Source organism: Elephas maximus, chromosome 3 (genome assembly GCF_024166365.1).
Source record: "Elephas maximus indicus isolate mEleMax1 chromosome 3, mEleMax1 primary haplotype, whole genome shotgun sequence".
In the NCBI taxonomy this organism is placed as follows: domain Eukaryota; kingdom Metazoa; phylum Chordata; class Mammalia; order Proboscidea; family Elephantidae; genus Elephas; species Elephas maximus.
The window spans coordinates 82841582-82858960 of record NC_064821.1 but is presented as its reverse complement, the minus strand read 5'-3'; the positions used below and the strand labels follow the sequence as shown (position 1 = coordinate 82858960).

At 38.7% G+C, this 17379-nt stretch overlaps 1 protein-coding gene and 1 long non-coding RNA gene across 12 annotated transcripts in view; one reads left to right on the top strand and one right to left on the bottom strand.

The window, feature by feature from the left end:
- Nucleotides 1-17379, bottom strand: part of LOC126072964 (uncharacterized) — a 169666-nt gene that overhangs the window by 30636 nt on the left and 121651 nt on the right. The gene's annotated exons all lie outside the window — the stretch shown is intronic.
- SCMH1 (Scm polycomb group protein homolog 1) overlaps nucleotides 1-17379 on the top strand; it is a 200023-nt gene that overhangs the window by 68809 nt on the left and 113835 nt on the right. For 5 of the 11 annotated variants that reach the window (XM_049878947.1, XM_049878951.1, XM_049878948.1 and 2 more), the window contains 2 exons: nucleotides 6512-6582; nucleotides 17065-17299. In XM_049878947.1, coding sequence (XP_049734904.1) covers nucleotides 6512-6582; nucleotides 17065-17299 — 306 coding nt within the window. Of the gene's footprint in view, nucleotides 1-5523; nucleotides 5667-6509; nucleotides 6583-8702; nucleotides 8972-11046; nucleotides 11194-17064; nucleotides 17300-17379 lie in introns of those variants that run through there. The other 6 variants (XM_049878954.1, XM_049878955.1, XM_049878952.1 and 3 more) reach the window with 4 other exon arrangements.

Here is a 17379-nt window from a genome sequence, read left to right as displayed (position 1 = left end):
TGCTTTAAGTGAAAGTTTACAAATCAAGTCAGTCTCTCACATAAAAACTTATATACACCTTGCTACACACTCCCAATTACACTCCCCCTGATGAGGCAGTCTGCTCTCTCCCTCCACTCTCTCTTTTCGTGTCCATTTCGCCAGCTTCTAACCCCCTCTACCCTCTCATCTCCCCTCCGGACAGGAGATGCCAACATAGTCTCAAGTGTCCACCTGATCCAAGAAGCTCACTCCTTACCAGCATCCCTCTCCAACCCATTGTCCAGTCCAATCCATGTCTGAAGAGTTGGCTTTGGGAATGGTTCCCATCCTGGGCCAACAGAAGGTCTGGGGGCCATGACCACCGGGGTCCTTCCAGTCTCAGTCAGACCATTGTCTGGCCTTTTTATGTGAATTTGGGGTCTGCATCCCTTTTAGTTTTTTAAAGGTACTTTTATATAGTCTGTAAGTTCCGTCAGTGCAGAAACTAAAACCCACTGCCATCGAGTCGATTCCAACTCATAGTGACCCTGTAGAACAGAGTAGAACTGTCCCATAGAGTTCCAAGGAGCGCCCGGCAGATTCGAACTGCTGACCTCCTGGTTAGCAGCCGTAGCACTTAACTACTACATCACCAGGGTTTCCATTGTTAGTGCAGGGAGGGATATTATTTTCCTAATAATAAATGTAGCTATCATTTCTTGTGCCTTGTTGTTGTATGCCATCGAGTCAATTCTGACTCAAAACAACCCTATAGAACAGAGTAGAACTGCCCCACAGGGTTTCCTCTTTATGGGAGCAAATCTCCAGGTCTTTTCTCCCACTAGGGCTGGTAAGTTCAAACTATGGACCTTTCAGAGCAGCCGAGTGCTTAACCGTTGTACCACTAGGGCTCTTTCTTATGCTTTAGAGTTTATATAACACTTTCATAAGTGTTATTCAGTGATATACTCTCCATTCTCATTATTTGCATTATACTCTATAAAGTCGCTATGAACAATGAATTAGCAAATACTAAGTCATTGCTCTAGGGAAGAAATTTAGAAGACAGCTACCTGGCCAGCTGACTAGAAGAGATCCATATTTGTGCCCATTGCAAAGAAAGGTGATCTAACAGAATGCAGAAATTATCAAACAATATCATTAATATCACACGCAAGTAAAAGTTTGCTGAAGATCATTCAAAAGCTGTTGCAGCAGTACATTGACGGGGAACTGCCGAAAATTCAAGCCAGATTCAGAAGAGAACATGGAATGAACAAGGGATTTTCATTGCTAATGTCAAATGAAACTTGGCTAAAAGCAGAGAATACCAGAAAAATGTTTACCTGTGTTTTATTCACTATTCAAAGGCATTTGACTATGAAGATCATAAGAAATTATGGATAACATTACAAAGAATGAGAATTCTAGGACACTTAATTTTGCTCATGAGGAACCTATACATAGACCAAGAGGCAAGAGGGAGTCATTTAAACAGAACAAGGTGATACTAAGGTGATACTACATGCTTTAAAGTGAGGAAAGGTATGTGTCAGGGGTGTATCCTTTCACCATACTTATTCAGTCTGTATGCTAAGCAAATAATCCGAGAAACTGGACTATATAAAGAAGAATGAGGCATCAGGATTGGAGGAAGACTCATTAACAACCTGTGATATGCAGATGACACAACCTTGCTTGCTGAAGAGGTTGAAGAGTACTTGAAGCACTTGCTGATAAAGAACAAAGACTACAGCCTTCAGTATGGATTGCATCTCAACATAAAGAAAACAAACATCCTCACAAATGAACCTGTAAGCAATATCATGATAAACGGAGAAAATACTGAATTGAAGTGGTCAAGGATTTCATTTTACTTGAATCCACAGTCAACGCCCAGGGAAGCAGCAGTGAAGAAATCAAATGAGGTATTATTGCATTAGGCAAATCTGCTGCAAAAGACCTCTGTAAAATGTCAAAAAGCAGAGATGTCACTTTGAGGACTAAGGCACACCTGACGCAAGCCATGGTATTTTCATTTGCCGCATATGCATGCAGAAGCTGAAAAATTAATAAGAAAGACCAAAGAATTGATGCTTTTGAATTATGTTGTTGGTGAAGAGTACTGAATATGCCATGGATTTCCAGAAGAAGGAATAAACCTGTCTTGAAAGAAGTATAGCCACAATGCTCCTTAGAAGCAAGGATGGCGAGACTTCGTCTCACATACATTGTCCACGTTATCAGGAGGGACCAGTCCCTGAGAAGGACATCTTGTTGGTAAAGGAGCGAGTCAGTGAAAAAGAAGACCCTAAAGAAGATGGGTTGACACAGTGGCTGCAACAGTGGGCTCAAACATAACAATGATTGTGAGGCTATCTCAGGACCAGGCAGTGTTTCATTCTGTTGTACATTGGGTCGCAATAAATCGGAACCTTCTCGATGGCACCTAACAACAACACACACATTCCCAGCTGCGGTGCATTAGGCAACTCAAATTTTTTGCTGCTCTGTACATGTTTGCAAATGGCCACAAAAGCACCATAGGCATTGATTTTGGGGTTACAAATAAATTTTGGCAAGTAGGTGAGTTTGTAAATAGGAAATCCACAAATAAAGAGGATTGACTAAAAATGAGATAGCTGGCTTTTTCTCATCTGTTAGGTCGCAGCTCAAATGTTACCTCTGTAGAGCATCTGCCCTTAACTTCTCTATCTAAAAATAGCTTCTAGGGTCTATCGCATCACCTTATTTTATTTCCTTCAAGTACTTATCATTTATTATCATGTTTATTTATTTATGTGTTAACTGTGTCTTACCATGCACCAGTTTGTAAATTCCATGAGGGCAGGGATCTCCTGCTATATTCCAACACTAAGAATACTGTCTAGCACGTAGAGGATACTTACTAAACATCTGTGGAATGAATAATCGAAAGCATTTTGTAATTTATGAAACTTTATTATATTAGCTAATATTAATATTAAACTTCACAATAATCTCTGACCCCAGTATAAACTAGATTTCCCTGATTTACATTCTCAAGGCATCCTGTGCTACCTCATTAATTTAAATGTATCACAATTATAACAGATTATTTGTGTAATTTTTTACCTAATATCTTTGTTTATCTCTAGACTGCTAGCTCCATGAATTAAGAACCGTATCCATCTTGTTCCCCTAACATTTACTGCTGTACTTCACACATGAGAGGAGTTTAATAAATATTTGTTGAATGAACAAATATATGTACAATCTTATGAGATAGGTGTTATCTCTATTTTTCAGATGAGTAACCCGAGGCTTGGAAGAATTAAGTAGTTTGTTAAAGATGGTTAGTTATAGAAACAAGACTTTAACTAATGTCCCCTGACTCCCAATCTTATATTCTTTCCACTATACCAAATAACAACCCATTGCCATTGAGTTGATTCTGACTCATAGCAACCCTATAGGACAGAGTAGAACTGCCCCATAGGCTTTCCAAGGAGCAGCTGGTGAATTCAAACTGCAAGCCTTTTGGTTAGCAGCCAAGCTCTTAACCACTGTACCACCAGAGCTCTAAGATACTAGGTAATCAGGATTACCTAGGGAGACTTTGAAAATATAAATTCTTAGGGCACAGTCGGAACCTACTGAATGAGAGTCTCTGAAGGTAGGCCCCAGGACTGTTTAAAAAAGAAAACTGCTGAGGAGATTTTGATGATAAGTAGTGTTTTCGGAATCCGTGATTTATACCAGCCATTGGCAACCTACTGTTCAAGGGCCAAATCCAGCCTGCTGCCTGTTTTTGTCAAGTTTTAGTGGAATACAGCCATGCTTAACTTACACATTACCTATGGCTACTCTCTTCTTACAGTGGCAGAGTTGAGTAAGTGTGACAGACTATATGGCCCCCAAACCGTAGAATTTTTTTCTATTTGACCATTTGCAAAAAGTTTACCAATCCGTGATCTGTATGCCTTGTCGCCTGTCCTGTTTCTTTTGTGATGATCTTAGTGCTTGAAGAAGTGGTAGATACATGATATCTGGATCTGTGATGGGCATATAGAACCTGTTGCCTTCAAGTCAAAGAGCCCTGGTGGCGCAGTGGTTAAGTGCATGTCTGCTAACCAAAAAGTCAGCGGTTCAAAGCCACCAGCCACTCTGCAGGAGAACGATGCAGCAGTCTGCTTCCGTAAAGGTTTATACCGTTGGAAACCCTATGGGGCAGTTCATCTCTGTCCTGTAGGGTCACTGTGAGTGGAATCAACTCAACAGCAGTGGGTTTGGCTTACCTCGAGTAAGTTTCAACTCATGGGGACCCCCTGTGTTACAGAGGAAAGCTGCCCCATAGGGTTTTCTTGGCTGTAATCATTACAGAAGCAGACCATCAGGACCTTATTCTGCAGTGCCTCTGGGTGTGCTCAAACTGCCAACCTTTAGGTTAGTAGCTGAGCACAGACCATTTGTATCACCCAGGGACCTGGGCATACAGTAGGTGCTCAAATATTATTATTGAGTCAGTAAAAATTATCATATTTTGCAATTTACCAGATAATAAGGACTAAACCACAGACAAAGATTGGAAAAATACTACTCTAGGTGTGGTTCAAGCCTGTCAACCCTCACAGTGGCTGCACAACTTTAAAGAATTTCCTTTTCATTTAGTTGGTAATAGGGTGTTCCCTAGGTGGTAGAAGGTCTGAGGTTTCTAGCCTTTATATGTTACAGCACAGGGATTGATTATCATAGTTGAGTTGTTGTGTAATAGAGAACTGTAATTCATGCCTAGTTATTGTGGTACTCCTGATGCTGCCATAATTTTTAAAACCAAAGTCTCTTGGATGCTTTTGGTCAGAACTCAAACTAATATAACCAACCACCCAGAACCAGCCAAATCCCTTGACCTGCATTGTCTAATACAGTATCTGTTAGCCCCATGTAGGTATTTAAATTAATTAAAATTAAATACAATTTAAAATTTACTTCCTCATTCACATTAGCCACATTTCAGGTGTTCACTAGTTACATTATTGAACAGCACAGATATTTTTTTTTTTTACAGATATAGAATATTTCTATTATTTATTGTAGAAAGTTTTATTAGAAGTGCTGCTTTAGATGCTAGAGTTTAAGAATTGCAGCCTAGTCAAACCTAAAACATACTGTTTGACTTAACTCTTCATTTATAAGAAAGGAATAACAATTTGTAATGTTTTCTTTTTCTAATAGCAGACAGTGATAAAATGTATTCAGCCCTTGCTTTGGGGCTTTCTCAGCTGGCAACAAACTCTTTATTAAATTCTGATAAGCTCTTTAAATCTTTGACTCCAGGAAATATCCATCTCATTTACCCTATGGACTAACTGTCTAGTCAAGATGATTAATCATTCGCTAGTTCATGCAATTGTTCAGAATTGTCCGTGTGATTTCTGGCCAAATCTATTTGGCTTAGTTAAGGATGGTGGGAAAGGTACCAGTTTTAAAACGGAAGCTATAAAGCCAATAGAGTGTAAAGTGTTGGCATCATCTTTGGAGTGATTTAGATTTCATCATTCAGTTACTCATTTTTATTCCCAGCATCTAGTGCTTTTTGTATGGCCCAAAGGGGCCCTGTGCTGCTCCACTACAGAGGAAACTCCAAGAAATGCTGGTTTGCTACCGTATTTTAGCTTGTGAGAGTCTCTGGGACCTTCCGTGCTACATCATGGGGTCACCTCTAGGTGGGTATTAGGAAGATATTGATAATTAGTTAACCTTTAAATAAGAATTTAGTAATCTTTTGTGGTCCAGTGAGATAAGTATTTAACAGCCTGGCCCTTAAATTATGTTCCCTTGCCCTAGCATTGTGTCACCTTAAAGAGTGTTTCTCCAACACAGGATGCCTCAGACTTTGAGAGGCCCTCTACCACATCAAGAGGCTAAAAGACTTGAGAATTCCTAACATGCTCTTAGTTCCTATTATCAGATAGACTACCCAGGTCCTGCTTTTCTCTAAATTATCAGATCCTTGTCATTTTGCACATCAGAGCAATGTAGCTGTGTCAGGGATGAAGGTGGGAGGGTGAAAGAACCAGTTTTTAGAGTGAGGATTCAAGCATAATCTCTCTCATTCTTGCTTCTCCTCCCCTTACGCCTCCCACTCCGTGTCTCTAGATAACCTCTCCTTTATTCTTTCCAAGCTGAGATGGTGGAATCAAACCATATCGAGTGTTTAGAAGCTTTCACTTGACAGCAGTAGGGAACCTCTCCAGGAGTCAGATCGTTCAGAAGGAATTCCCCCACCTACCTTCTGTCTCTTCTCTTGTTTTCCACAAGCTGCCTGGGCATTTCTTTAACACATTGGTATATCTTGCTCTGGCACTTAGGATCAGGTCGCCTAGATTCCTCCCCTTCTGGTGAATATATTCCATTCTCTTAGTACTCCTTTGATCTAAAACAGGGAAAAATAAGTTTTCTCATGCTCCAAGCTAGTCTGCAATGACTAATGTTTAGTATAGATTACTTACTTCCTGAAAGCATTTTTTTAGGAAGTTGACCGTGATAGAGATTTCTATTTCCTTTACAGGTCATTTTACCTGGGACAAATACCTAAAAGAAACATGTTCAGTCCCAGCGCCTGTCCATTGCTTCAAGCAGGTAATTGATTCTCAACATCTTCAGTAGGTGGGAGGCAAGTAGTTTTTTTCTGGTTCTTAGACAAGCAAAACATGAGGTGGGAGCCCTTGGGCTTCTCCCCTGAGTAACCTAGAATAAACTTGTATGGGAAGAACATAACACAAGAAGTAATATTTGATCACCATGAGTTTTGGCAGCAGACATTCTTCCCAGCCTCATCTCAAGCAACAACCTTTCCTTCTTACTCACCTTCTTGAGGATATTCTGTGTTACTGAAAACAATTATTTATTTTTACTGTAGCTCTTAATTCAGATGGATAGGAAAGAGAGTTATGGTCCTTAGGCAGTTCTGGAAAATGGAGCACTATCAATTTCTCTGTACTCAACACCCCTACCACAATCTTATCTTTCTGTAAGCATATTGGCATTGAACTCTCTTGGTGAGCATTTTAGGAGCTCATCAAAAGTCATCCAGAGCTTCTCACATAGGATTAAGTGCCCCAGACAGTGTACAGATGATGCTGACCATATCAGTATATGACAAAGCTGGTAGCCAAAGAAGTTTACTACTGCTAAACATGAGGAAGTTATTTATATCTCCCTTCCTTTAGAACTCAGTGATTACTTCTGCACACTGTCAACATTTCACTTTGAGTTTGAATTTTGTCCATTTTCAAAATGTAAATACAAATTGAGGGCTTCTACACAGTTGAAGTAATAGAGACTAGATTCATACACCCACCTGAAACGTTTTTTTAAAAAAAAGATAAAACATTTTTAAACAATGGTTTTCAAGTCACTGAAGATCAAGCAGCCAAGTAGAGTGATCTCTGAGAGATGGAAAACAAAGAAGGTGAGCCCTACATTATCCCAGCCTACTTCCTTGGGAGAGTTTCCATGTCACAGTGCAGGAAAGGGGAACCCTGGTTGAACCTGGCAGACTCTCTAATTTGTGAAGATGGAACTGAGAGTCCAGGGAAACCAAGGCAGCTACAGTTTGCAGGACAGAGTACCAGAGAGGAGAGAGCTGCACAGAAAGAAAACCATGGAGCTCTGAAGATGATCTCCCCTTCAAGTATTCAGTCACGTACTGCCGATCAATGCGTGATGCATGTGAAGAAACTACCCAAAGCTAAGAGAGAAATTATCTGAAGGGGTTAGAGGGAATGGAGCCTGGTGCTCACACAGGGCTGGGAATAGTGCCTGTTCCCACCAATCAGTCTGGAAAATCTCATTACTCACAGGGTATGGGTAGAATACACAGAAAGGGCTTGCTCAATAGTAGGGAATAATTAGCCTTAAACTGAGCACTGCTCCGTACCCACCTAACAATCATAAAAGCAAGACTTAAAAGGATCAAACTGTTTACCAGTAACTTCACTGTATCTGAGAAGAACGTGCAAGAAGATGTATAAGAATACAAAAATAGCCAACATCCAGCATGGTAAAATTCATAATTTGGGCATCCAAAAATTACCGAGCATCTAAAGAGGTAATAATAATAATAATAATAATAATAATGAGGAGAATAATCAATTGATAAAACCAACTCAGAACCTACACAGATCTTAGAATTAGCAGGCAAGACCATTAAAAAATTACTTTAAATGTACTCCATATGTTTAAAAGTTAAGTAGACGCATGAGAGATAGAAAAAAGACTCACAATGAACAACTGTGTGTGAGATGAAAAATTCATTGATGAGACTAATGGCAAAAGAAAAGATTAATAAGCTTGAAGACATAGCAATAGAAACTATTCAAAAGGAAACATAAACAGAAAAAGGAATTTTTTTTTAACGTAAAAAGCACCAGTGAACCGCGGGATGACTTCAGGTAGCCTAACAGATGTGACAGTGGAGTCCCCAAGGGAGAGAAGAGATGGAGAACAGTAAAAATTATTTGAAGAAATAATGGCTAAAATTTTTCCAAAATTAAGGAAAACTAAATCGACAAATCCAAGAAGCTCAATGAAACCAAAAAAAAAAAAAAGGAACAAGAAAACTACACTAGGGAATATCATAAACAAATTGTTCAAAAGCAGTGATGGAGAAAATCTTAAAAGCAGCCAGAGAAAAAAGACACTTTACATACAGGGGAACAATGATAAAAATAGCATAACATTTCTTCTTTTGGAAACAGTGCAAGCAAGAAGAAAGTAAGCAACATCTTTAAAGTAACGAAAGAAAAGAACTGTCAACCAAGAACTGTATATCCAGCAAAAATCTCTCAAAAACAAAGGTGAAATATAGATGTTTCAAGACATACAAAAGCTGAAGGAATTTAGCACCAGCAGACTGTCACTACAAGAAATGCTAAAGAAAGTCTTTGAAGCAGAAGGAAAATGATATCAGATGGAATTATGGATCTGCACAAAGAAATGAAGGACACCAAAAATGGAAATTACAAGGGTAAATATATGAAGTTGTTTTTATTATTTAAATCTCTATGGAAAATAACTGTGTAAACAATAATAATATATTGTGAAGTTGATAACAGATATATAAGTAAAATGTATGATAATAACAGCATAAAGACCAGAAGGGGAGTTTACCGTTTAAGCATAGTGTTTATTATTTAAGTATAGTATTGTAGCATTCTTATACTGTACATAAAGTACTAGAATATTACTTGACAATAGTCTGTGGTAAGTTAAAGTTGTATGCTATAAACCCTAAATCAACTACTAAAATAACAACACAAAGAATTATAGCTAATAAGTCAATATAATCATAAAAACCAACTTAAAAGAAGGCAAAAAGAGGGAAAGAGAAGAAAAAGGTAACAAAGAAATGGAAAAACTAGAAAACAAATATCAAGATGGTAAATTTAAACCCAGACATATCATTATTCACATTAAATGTGAATGGTCTAAACAGCCCAATTAAAAGGCCAAGATTGTCACATTGGATAAAAAGTAAGACCCAGCTATATTACCTGTAAGAAATTACACTTTAAAGACACAAGGTAGGTTAAAAGGAAGAGAATGAAAAAAGATATACTATGTTGTCAATAGTAAAAAGAAATCTGGAATAGCTGTATTAATATCAAGGTAGATTTCAGACCAAAGACTATTACCAGGGATAAAGAAAGTCATTTCATAATGATAAAGGGGTCAGATAATCCTTACACAAAGCAAAAACTATAGAACTGTAAAGACAAGTATATAAATCTGCAATTTATCTATGGTTGGACATTGTCTTAGTTATCTAGTATTGCTATAACAGAAATACCACAAATCGATGACTTTAACAAAGAAAAATTTATTCTCTCACAGTTTAGGAGGCTAGAAATCCAAATTCAGAGTGCCAGCTCTAGGGGAAGGCTTTTTCTTTCTGTCGACTCTCGGGGAAGGCCCTTGTCCTCAATCTCCCCCTGGTCCGGGAACTTCTCAGCAGAAGAACCTCAGGTCCTAAGGATGCACTCCTCTCCTGGTTCTTCATTCTTGGTGGCATGAGCTCCCCTTCTGCTCAGTTTTCTCTTTTATATCTCAGAAGGCATTGACTCAAAATACAACCTAATCCTATAGATTGAGTCCTACCTCATTAACATAATTGCCTCTAATCCTGCCCCATTAACATCATAGAGGTAGGACTTATAACACATAGGAAAATCACATCAGATCACAAAATGGTAAACAATCACACAAGACTGGGAATCATGACCTAGCCAATTTGGCACACATTTTGGGGGGACACAATTCCATCTACAATATCCCACCCTTTGGCCCCTAAAAATTTATGTCCTTGTCACATGTAAAACACGTTTACCCCATCATATTATAGCAGAAGTCTTAAATCAACTCCAAGTTCAAAATCTCCTGGAGCAAAGTTCCTCGTCTGTGAAACCTAGAATATAAGTTATCTGCTTCCAAAGTACAGTGGTGGAACAGGCACAAGGTAGACATTTCCATTACAAATGGAAGAAATTGGAGGTAAAGAAGGAATAACAGGCACCAAGCGATTCAGGAGAATACATTACATTAGGTCTCAAGGGTTGAAAATAATCCTCTCTTCTCTGAGACCATTTATGTAATGGCTCTACCCTCCAGACTCTGAGTATTGGCCATACTCTGCAGATTCTGGGTGAAGTCCCTGGGCCCTGGGCTTCAGGTCAGCCTTCCAAGCCCACTGGGATGCAACTCTTCTCCTTCACATTTGGGCAGCCCCATTCTCCTAGTCCATCTGAGAGGCAACTGTACCCACTCGGCCCCGGAAGGCCCTGTTCTTTTGTCCCTTCAGCATGGCAGCCCCGCCCCCTCGGCTTTGGGCAGCGGCTCTAGCCCCATCTCGTTGGCAGTAGTGAAAGGCAGCACCACATTCTGGAACTGATTTTGTGAAGACCTGACTGTTTGAAACATAGAATGCTGTGGCCCTACTCTTTGAAACCCCAGAGGCCATGGCTCTACCATTTGATACCCAAGAGGTCACGGCCTTACCTTTTGAGACTGAGACAGCTCTGATTTCTGTGTTCCTTGTCTCTTCAGCTTCTGCTTCCTGGTTCCTTGGCCTCACCACCCCTCGGGCCTTGCTACCCATGTCTGCCCTGCTGGGGCAAGTGTTCCAAAGCTCTTTAGCTCCACTAATAAGTGCCTGAAGGCACCCCACTCCTCCAGGAAGCCTCCTGCACAAAGGTACTCAGTTCTGTCTCTGTGTGTGTCAGCTCCAGCGCTGTCTTGCACTGGTCTCCTGGTTCTGCTGCTGCCGTTTCTCTGCTGCTGCTTCTCACCATCTGTGCCATCTCCAGCATAACAGCTCTCCTCACTTCCTTCTGAGTCCTCAACAGAATCCTCTTTGATGTCCATAATTCTACCAACAGTCTCTTCAAGGCAATAGTCTAGGTTTTTACTGTTAGTCACCTTAAAACCCTTCCAGTCTCTATCCATTCACACTTTCAAGACCACTTCTACATTTTACGTATGTGTTAGAGCAGCACCCCACTCTCCTGGTACCAAATTCTTAGTTATCATATACTGCTATAATAGAAATACCACAAATGGATAGCTATAATAAAGAGAAATTTATTCCCACTCAGTCTAGGAGGCTGGAAGTCCAAATTCAAAGTGCCAGCTCCAGGGGAAGGCTTTCTTTCTCTGTCAGCTGTCAGGAAAGGCCCTTGTCATCAATCTTCCCCTGGTCTAGGAACTTCTCAGCATAGGGACCCTGGGTCCAAAGGACGTGCTTCTCTCCTGGTTCTTTGTTCTTGGTGGCATGAGCTCTCTGCTTAATTCTCTCTTTTGTATCTCAAAAGACATTGACTCAAGATACAACCTGATTCTGTAGATTGAGTCCTACCTCATTAACATAACTGCCTCTAACCCTGCTTCATCAGTATCATAGAGGTAGGATTTACAGCACGTAGGAAAATCACATCAGATCACAAAGTGGTAGACAACCACACAATACTGGGAATCATGGCCTAGCCAAGTTGACACACATTCTGGGGGGACACAATTCAATCAGCAACAGACGTTTTAATACTTTTCTCTCTGAAGAAAATCAGCAAGTATGTAGTAGATTTGAACAACACTATCAAACAGCCAGAGCCCTGGTGGCACAGTGGTTAAGAGCCAAGGCTGCTAACCAAAAGGTCAGCAGTTTGAATACACCACCCACTCTTTGGGAACCCTCTGAGGAAGTTCTACTCTGTCCTATAGGGTCGCTGTGAGTCAGAATCGACTTGACAGCAGTGGTTTTTTTTTTTGGTTATCAACTAACCTGACCTGATTGACGTATATAAAACACTACCCAGAAATAGCAGAATATAGTTCAAGTGCATGTGGAAAATTTACCATGATAGACATATTCTGGACCATAAAACAAGGCTTGATAAACTTAAAAGAATTCAAGTAATACAAAGTATTTTCTCTGATTACAGTGGAATTAAACCAATAACTGAAAGTTATCTGGAAAATCTCCCAGTATTTAGAAATTTAACTGACCCATTTTTAAGTAAGCCATGGGTGTTAGAGTCCCAGAGGGACATTAGAAAGTACTTTGATCTGAATGAAAGTGAAAGCAGAACTTAGGAGAATCTGTGGGATGCTGCTAAAGCACTACTTGGAGGGAATGTATAGCACTAAACACATGCTGGAAAAGAAAAAAGTTTTCAAATCAATGACCTCAGCTTCTACCTTAAGAAGACAGGGAGGAAAGAGCAAGTTAAACTCAAAACAAGCAAAGGAAAGAAAATAATAAAGATTAGAGCAGAATCAATGAAATTTAAAAAAGGAAAAAATCATTGAAGCCAAAAGCTGGTTGTTTGTGAAGATCAGTAAAATTGGTAAACCTCTAGCCAGACTATCAGGAATAAAAGAGAGAAGTCAAAAATTACCAGTGTCAGGAATGAGAAAGGTGACATCCCTATAGATTCTACAGATATTGAAAGGTTATGGGAAGTATTATGAACAAATTTATGCTTTTGAATGTGACAACTTAGATGAAACAGATAATTTCCATGAATGACACAAATTACCAAAGCTTACTCAGAGGAGGTAGAAAGTCAGAATAGCACTATTTCTATTATAGAAATTGAATTTGTGGTTAAAAACTTTCCCACAAAAAAATTACCGGCCCAGATGACTTGACTGGTGAATTGTTCCAAACATTAAAGGAAAAATAATACTAATTCTCCACAGACTCTTTCATAAAATGTCAGAGGAGGAGCTCCCAACTCATTCTATGAGGCAAACCTTGCTGTGATACCAAAACCTGACAAAGACATTGAAAGAAAAGAAAACCTACAAAAAGTAACCTGTATGAAAATACATGTAAAAATTCTAAACAAAATTTTACAAAATGAAATCCAACCGTGTATAAAAATAATAACTCATCATGACCAAGTAGGGCTAATTGCAGGAATGCAGTGTTGATTTCACATTCAAAATTCGATCAGTGTAATTCACCATATGAACACACTAAAGGGAAAAAAGACAACGATGATCTCAATAGATGCAGAAAAAACGTTTGACAAAATCCAACGTTCATTCCCGATAAAAACTCTGAGCGAGCTAGAAGTAGAAGGGAACATCACAAATCTGGTAAAGGGCATCAGTGAGAAATCATACTTGATGGTGAAAGACGAAATGTTCTCCCCTAAGATCAGGAACAAGACGTTTACTCTTGCCACTTCTATTCAGCATTGCACTATCAGTGCATGTAAGCAAGAAAGGAAAAGAATCCAGATTGAAAGATTAGAACAGACACTTCACCAAAGAAAATGTGGGTGACAAATAAGTACATGAGTAGGTGCTTAATGTCATTATTCATTAGGAAAATACAAATTAAAACCACAATGAGATATCACTAAATATTTACTTAAATGGCTCAGATTAAAAGGACCCACCATACCAAATGGTAGCAAGGATGTAAAGGAAATAGAACTTTCATACACTGCTGGTAGAGAGGTAAAGCGGTTTGATTACTTTGGAAAATAATTTGATAGGAAAAATTCAACACACTACTCAGCAAAAATAACACTCAGTAAATTGGGAATTGAGTAATACACCCTTAATTTGAAAAAAAAATATACCTCAGTACTAAAGCCAGCATTTTACTCAATAGTTAAAAATAACCAGTTAGAAAATATAATGGAGGTGAAATTCCTATTTACAATAGCAAAAAAAAAAAAAATTACTACTTCAATATATAAAACTTATGTAAAGAGAACTTTAGAAAATACCGAACCTAAAGAATGATCTATTTTAAAAAATTCCTACAGTGGACTTTGCCAAAATTAAGAACTTCTGTTCTTCAGAAGACACTGGTAAGAGAATGAAAATATAAGCCACAGACTGAGAGAGAATACTTGCAAATCACAAGTATCTGATGGCAGTACTCCCCAAATTGATCTATAGATTCAATAAAATCTCTGTTAAAATCCCAGCTGCCTTTTTTGCAGAAACTGGCAAGTTGATCCTAAAATTCACTTTAGAAATGCAAAGGACCCAGACTAGACAAAACAGTCTTGGAAAGAAATAAGTTGGAGGACTCACATTTCCCAGTTTAGAAACTTAAACTACAAAGCTACAGTTGTGTTACTGGCATAAGGGTAGTCATATAAATCAGTGGAGTAGAATTTAGAGTCCAGAAATAAACCCATACATTTATGGTCAATTGATTTTCAACAAAGATGCTGAGACAGTTCAATGGGATTTTCGACTACTGATGCAGGGACAACTGGAAAAAACTGAAGAAGGACCCTATGCCCACACCATAAACAAAAATTAACTCCCAGTGGATCATAGACTTAAATGTAAGAGCCGAAAGTATAAAGCTCTTAGAAGAAAACGTAGGAGTAAATCTTCACGACCATAGATTAGGCAGTGGTGTATTAGATATAACAGCAAAAGCACACTCGACAAAAGAAAAAAAATAGAGAAATTGGATTTCATCAAAATTAGAAACTTTTGTGCTTCAAAGGACACCATCAAGAAAGTGATAATATAACCCATACAGTGGGAGAAAATATTTGCAAATCATGTATCTGATAAAGAACCTGTGTCCAGACTATATAAAGAACTCTTACAACTCAACAGTAAAAAGACAACCCAGTTTTAAAATGGGCAAAGGATTTGCATAGATTACTCTAAAGACATAAAAACGGTCAAAAAGCACATGAAAGATGCTCAGCGTCATTAGTCGCTGGGGAAATGCAAATCAAAATCACAGCGAGATACTTTGGTATACTCCTCACTGTTGTCGTTAGCTGCCGTGGAGTCGGCCCCTGACTCGCTGTGGTCCCATGTACAACAGAACAAAACACTGCCAGGCCCTGCACATACCTGTGATTAGTTGCGGATCGGGTTCACTAGGATGGCTAAAATAAAAAAGACAGAGAATAACAAGCATTGGTGAGGATATGGAGAAATTGGAACCCCATACATTGCTGGAGAGATTATAAAATGTTTCAGTCACTTTTGAAAACAGTTTGGAAGTTACTCAAAATGTTAAACGTAGAGTTGCCACATGGTCCACCAGTCCCACTCCTAGATACATACCCAAGAGAAATGAAAACATAAATCCACACAAAAAACTTGTACACAAATGTTCAAAGCATCATTATTCATAGTAGTGAAAAAGTGGTAACAACCCAAATATCCATCAACTGATGAACGGATAAACAAAAGTGGTATATCCATACAATGGAATATTATTCAGTAATGAAAAGGAGTGGAGTATTGATACATACTTAGATAGACTGAAACATGCTAAAAGAAAGAAGTTATTCACATATTGGCCACTTATTGTGTCCATTTATATGAAAAATCCAGAATAGGCAAAAAAGTAGAGACAGAAAATAGATTAGTGGTTGCCAGGGACTGGTCTGAGTCAGAGGTGGGGAGTGATTGCTAATGGGGATGGAGTGTCTTTTTGAGGTGATAAAAATATTCTAAAACTAGAGGTAAAGTTTATATATCTGTGTGAATATACTAAAACCCACTAAATTATATACTTTAAGAGGGTAAATTTTACAGTATATGCATTAAACATATACCCACCATGTGATCTAGCCATTCCACATCTAGATATTTACCCAAGAAAAAATAAAGCATATTTCCATAAAAGATTTGTACAGGAATAGCAGTTTTATTTGTAATAGCAAAAACTGGAAGCAAACCAAATGTCTGTCAAAATGGTATATTACTGAGCAAAAAAGATAATGAATTATTGATGTACTCAGTAACATGGATGAATCTCAGAATAATTATGTACTGAATCCAAAAATGAGTATACAATGTAGATTCTACCTAAGACTAGAAAATGCAAACCAATGTAGTAACAGAAAGTAAATTAGTGGTTGCTGGTCCATGAAGGTCCGGAAGGGATGACAAAGGAGCATAAGAGAACTTGGAAGTGATAGCCGTGTTCATTATCTTGATTGTGGTGACGGTTTGATAGTGTATACAGTGTCATGGGTGTATACATATGTCAAGACTTACCAACGTATAAAGTTTATTGCATGTCTATTATAACTCAAACATGTTAAAAACATAATTTATAAATTAATCTCAAAATAAGAAAGAAAAAACAAAAACCCCGTAGTTAGTCTGTGTGGTGGATATATAGACCAATATACTGAAATGCGCCCTAGAAACACTAAGGATATCTTAGTTTAATAGAATGTAGTGATTCTGAAAAGAAAAAGTTATGAATGCCTGGAAGGGTAGAGAGCTGGAGAAAGGATCGACTGAGAAACCATTTAAGTAACTGAACCATTTGAGATACTCTTGTCCTTTTCTTACTGGTATGGGTCAAATTTGATGCTTCATTGAAAAGTAATTTTTTTTTCTTCATGTTGCTTTCTAGTGTTTATTTTGCATGAAATCCTTCCTAAGTATAATAAAAAAGTATAATATTGGGGGATAATTCAGGGCAGTTGCCCTGGCCCTGCTGTAATCGATTTGAGTCCAAAGCATAACTTTTCATGTTCCATCTCTCAACATCCTTACTGAAAATGTGATTTAGTCGCAGTCCACCTAATCCCCATGGCTTTTTCTCCTCAGTCCTACACACCTCCAAGCAACGAATTCAAGATCAGCATGAAATTGGAAGCACAGGACCCCAGGAACACCACATCCACCTGTATTGCCACAGTAGTTGGACTGACAGGTGCCCGCCTTCGCTTGCGCCTTGATGGAAGTGACAACAAGAATGACTTCTGGCGACTGGTTGACTCAGCTGAAATCCAGCCTATTGGGAACTGTGAGAAGAATGGGGGTATGCTGCAGCCCCCTCTGGGTGAGTAACTGGACTCAGGCTCTCCTTAGCCAATTAGTTAGCTTCCAGAAATTGAACATCCTATTATGGGAAAGTCTGCG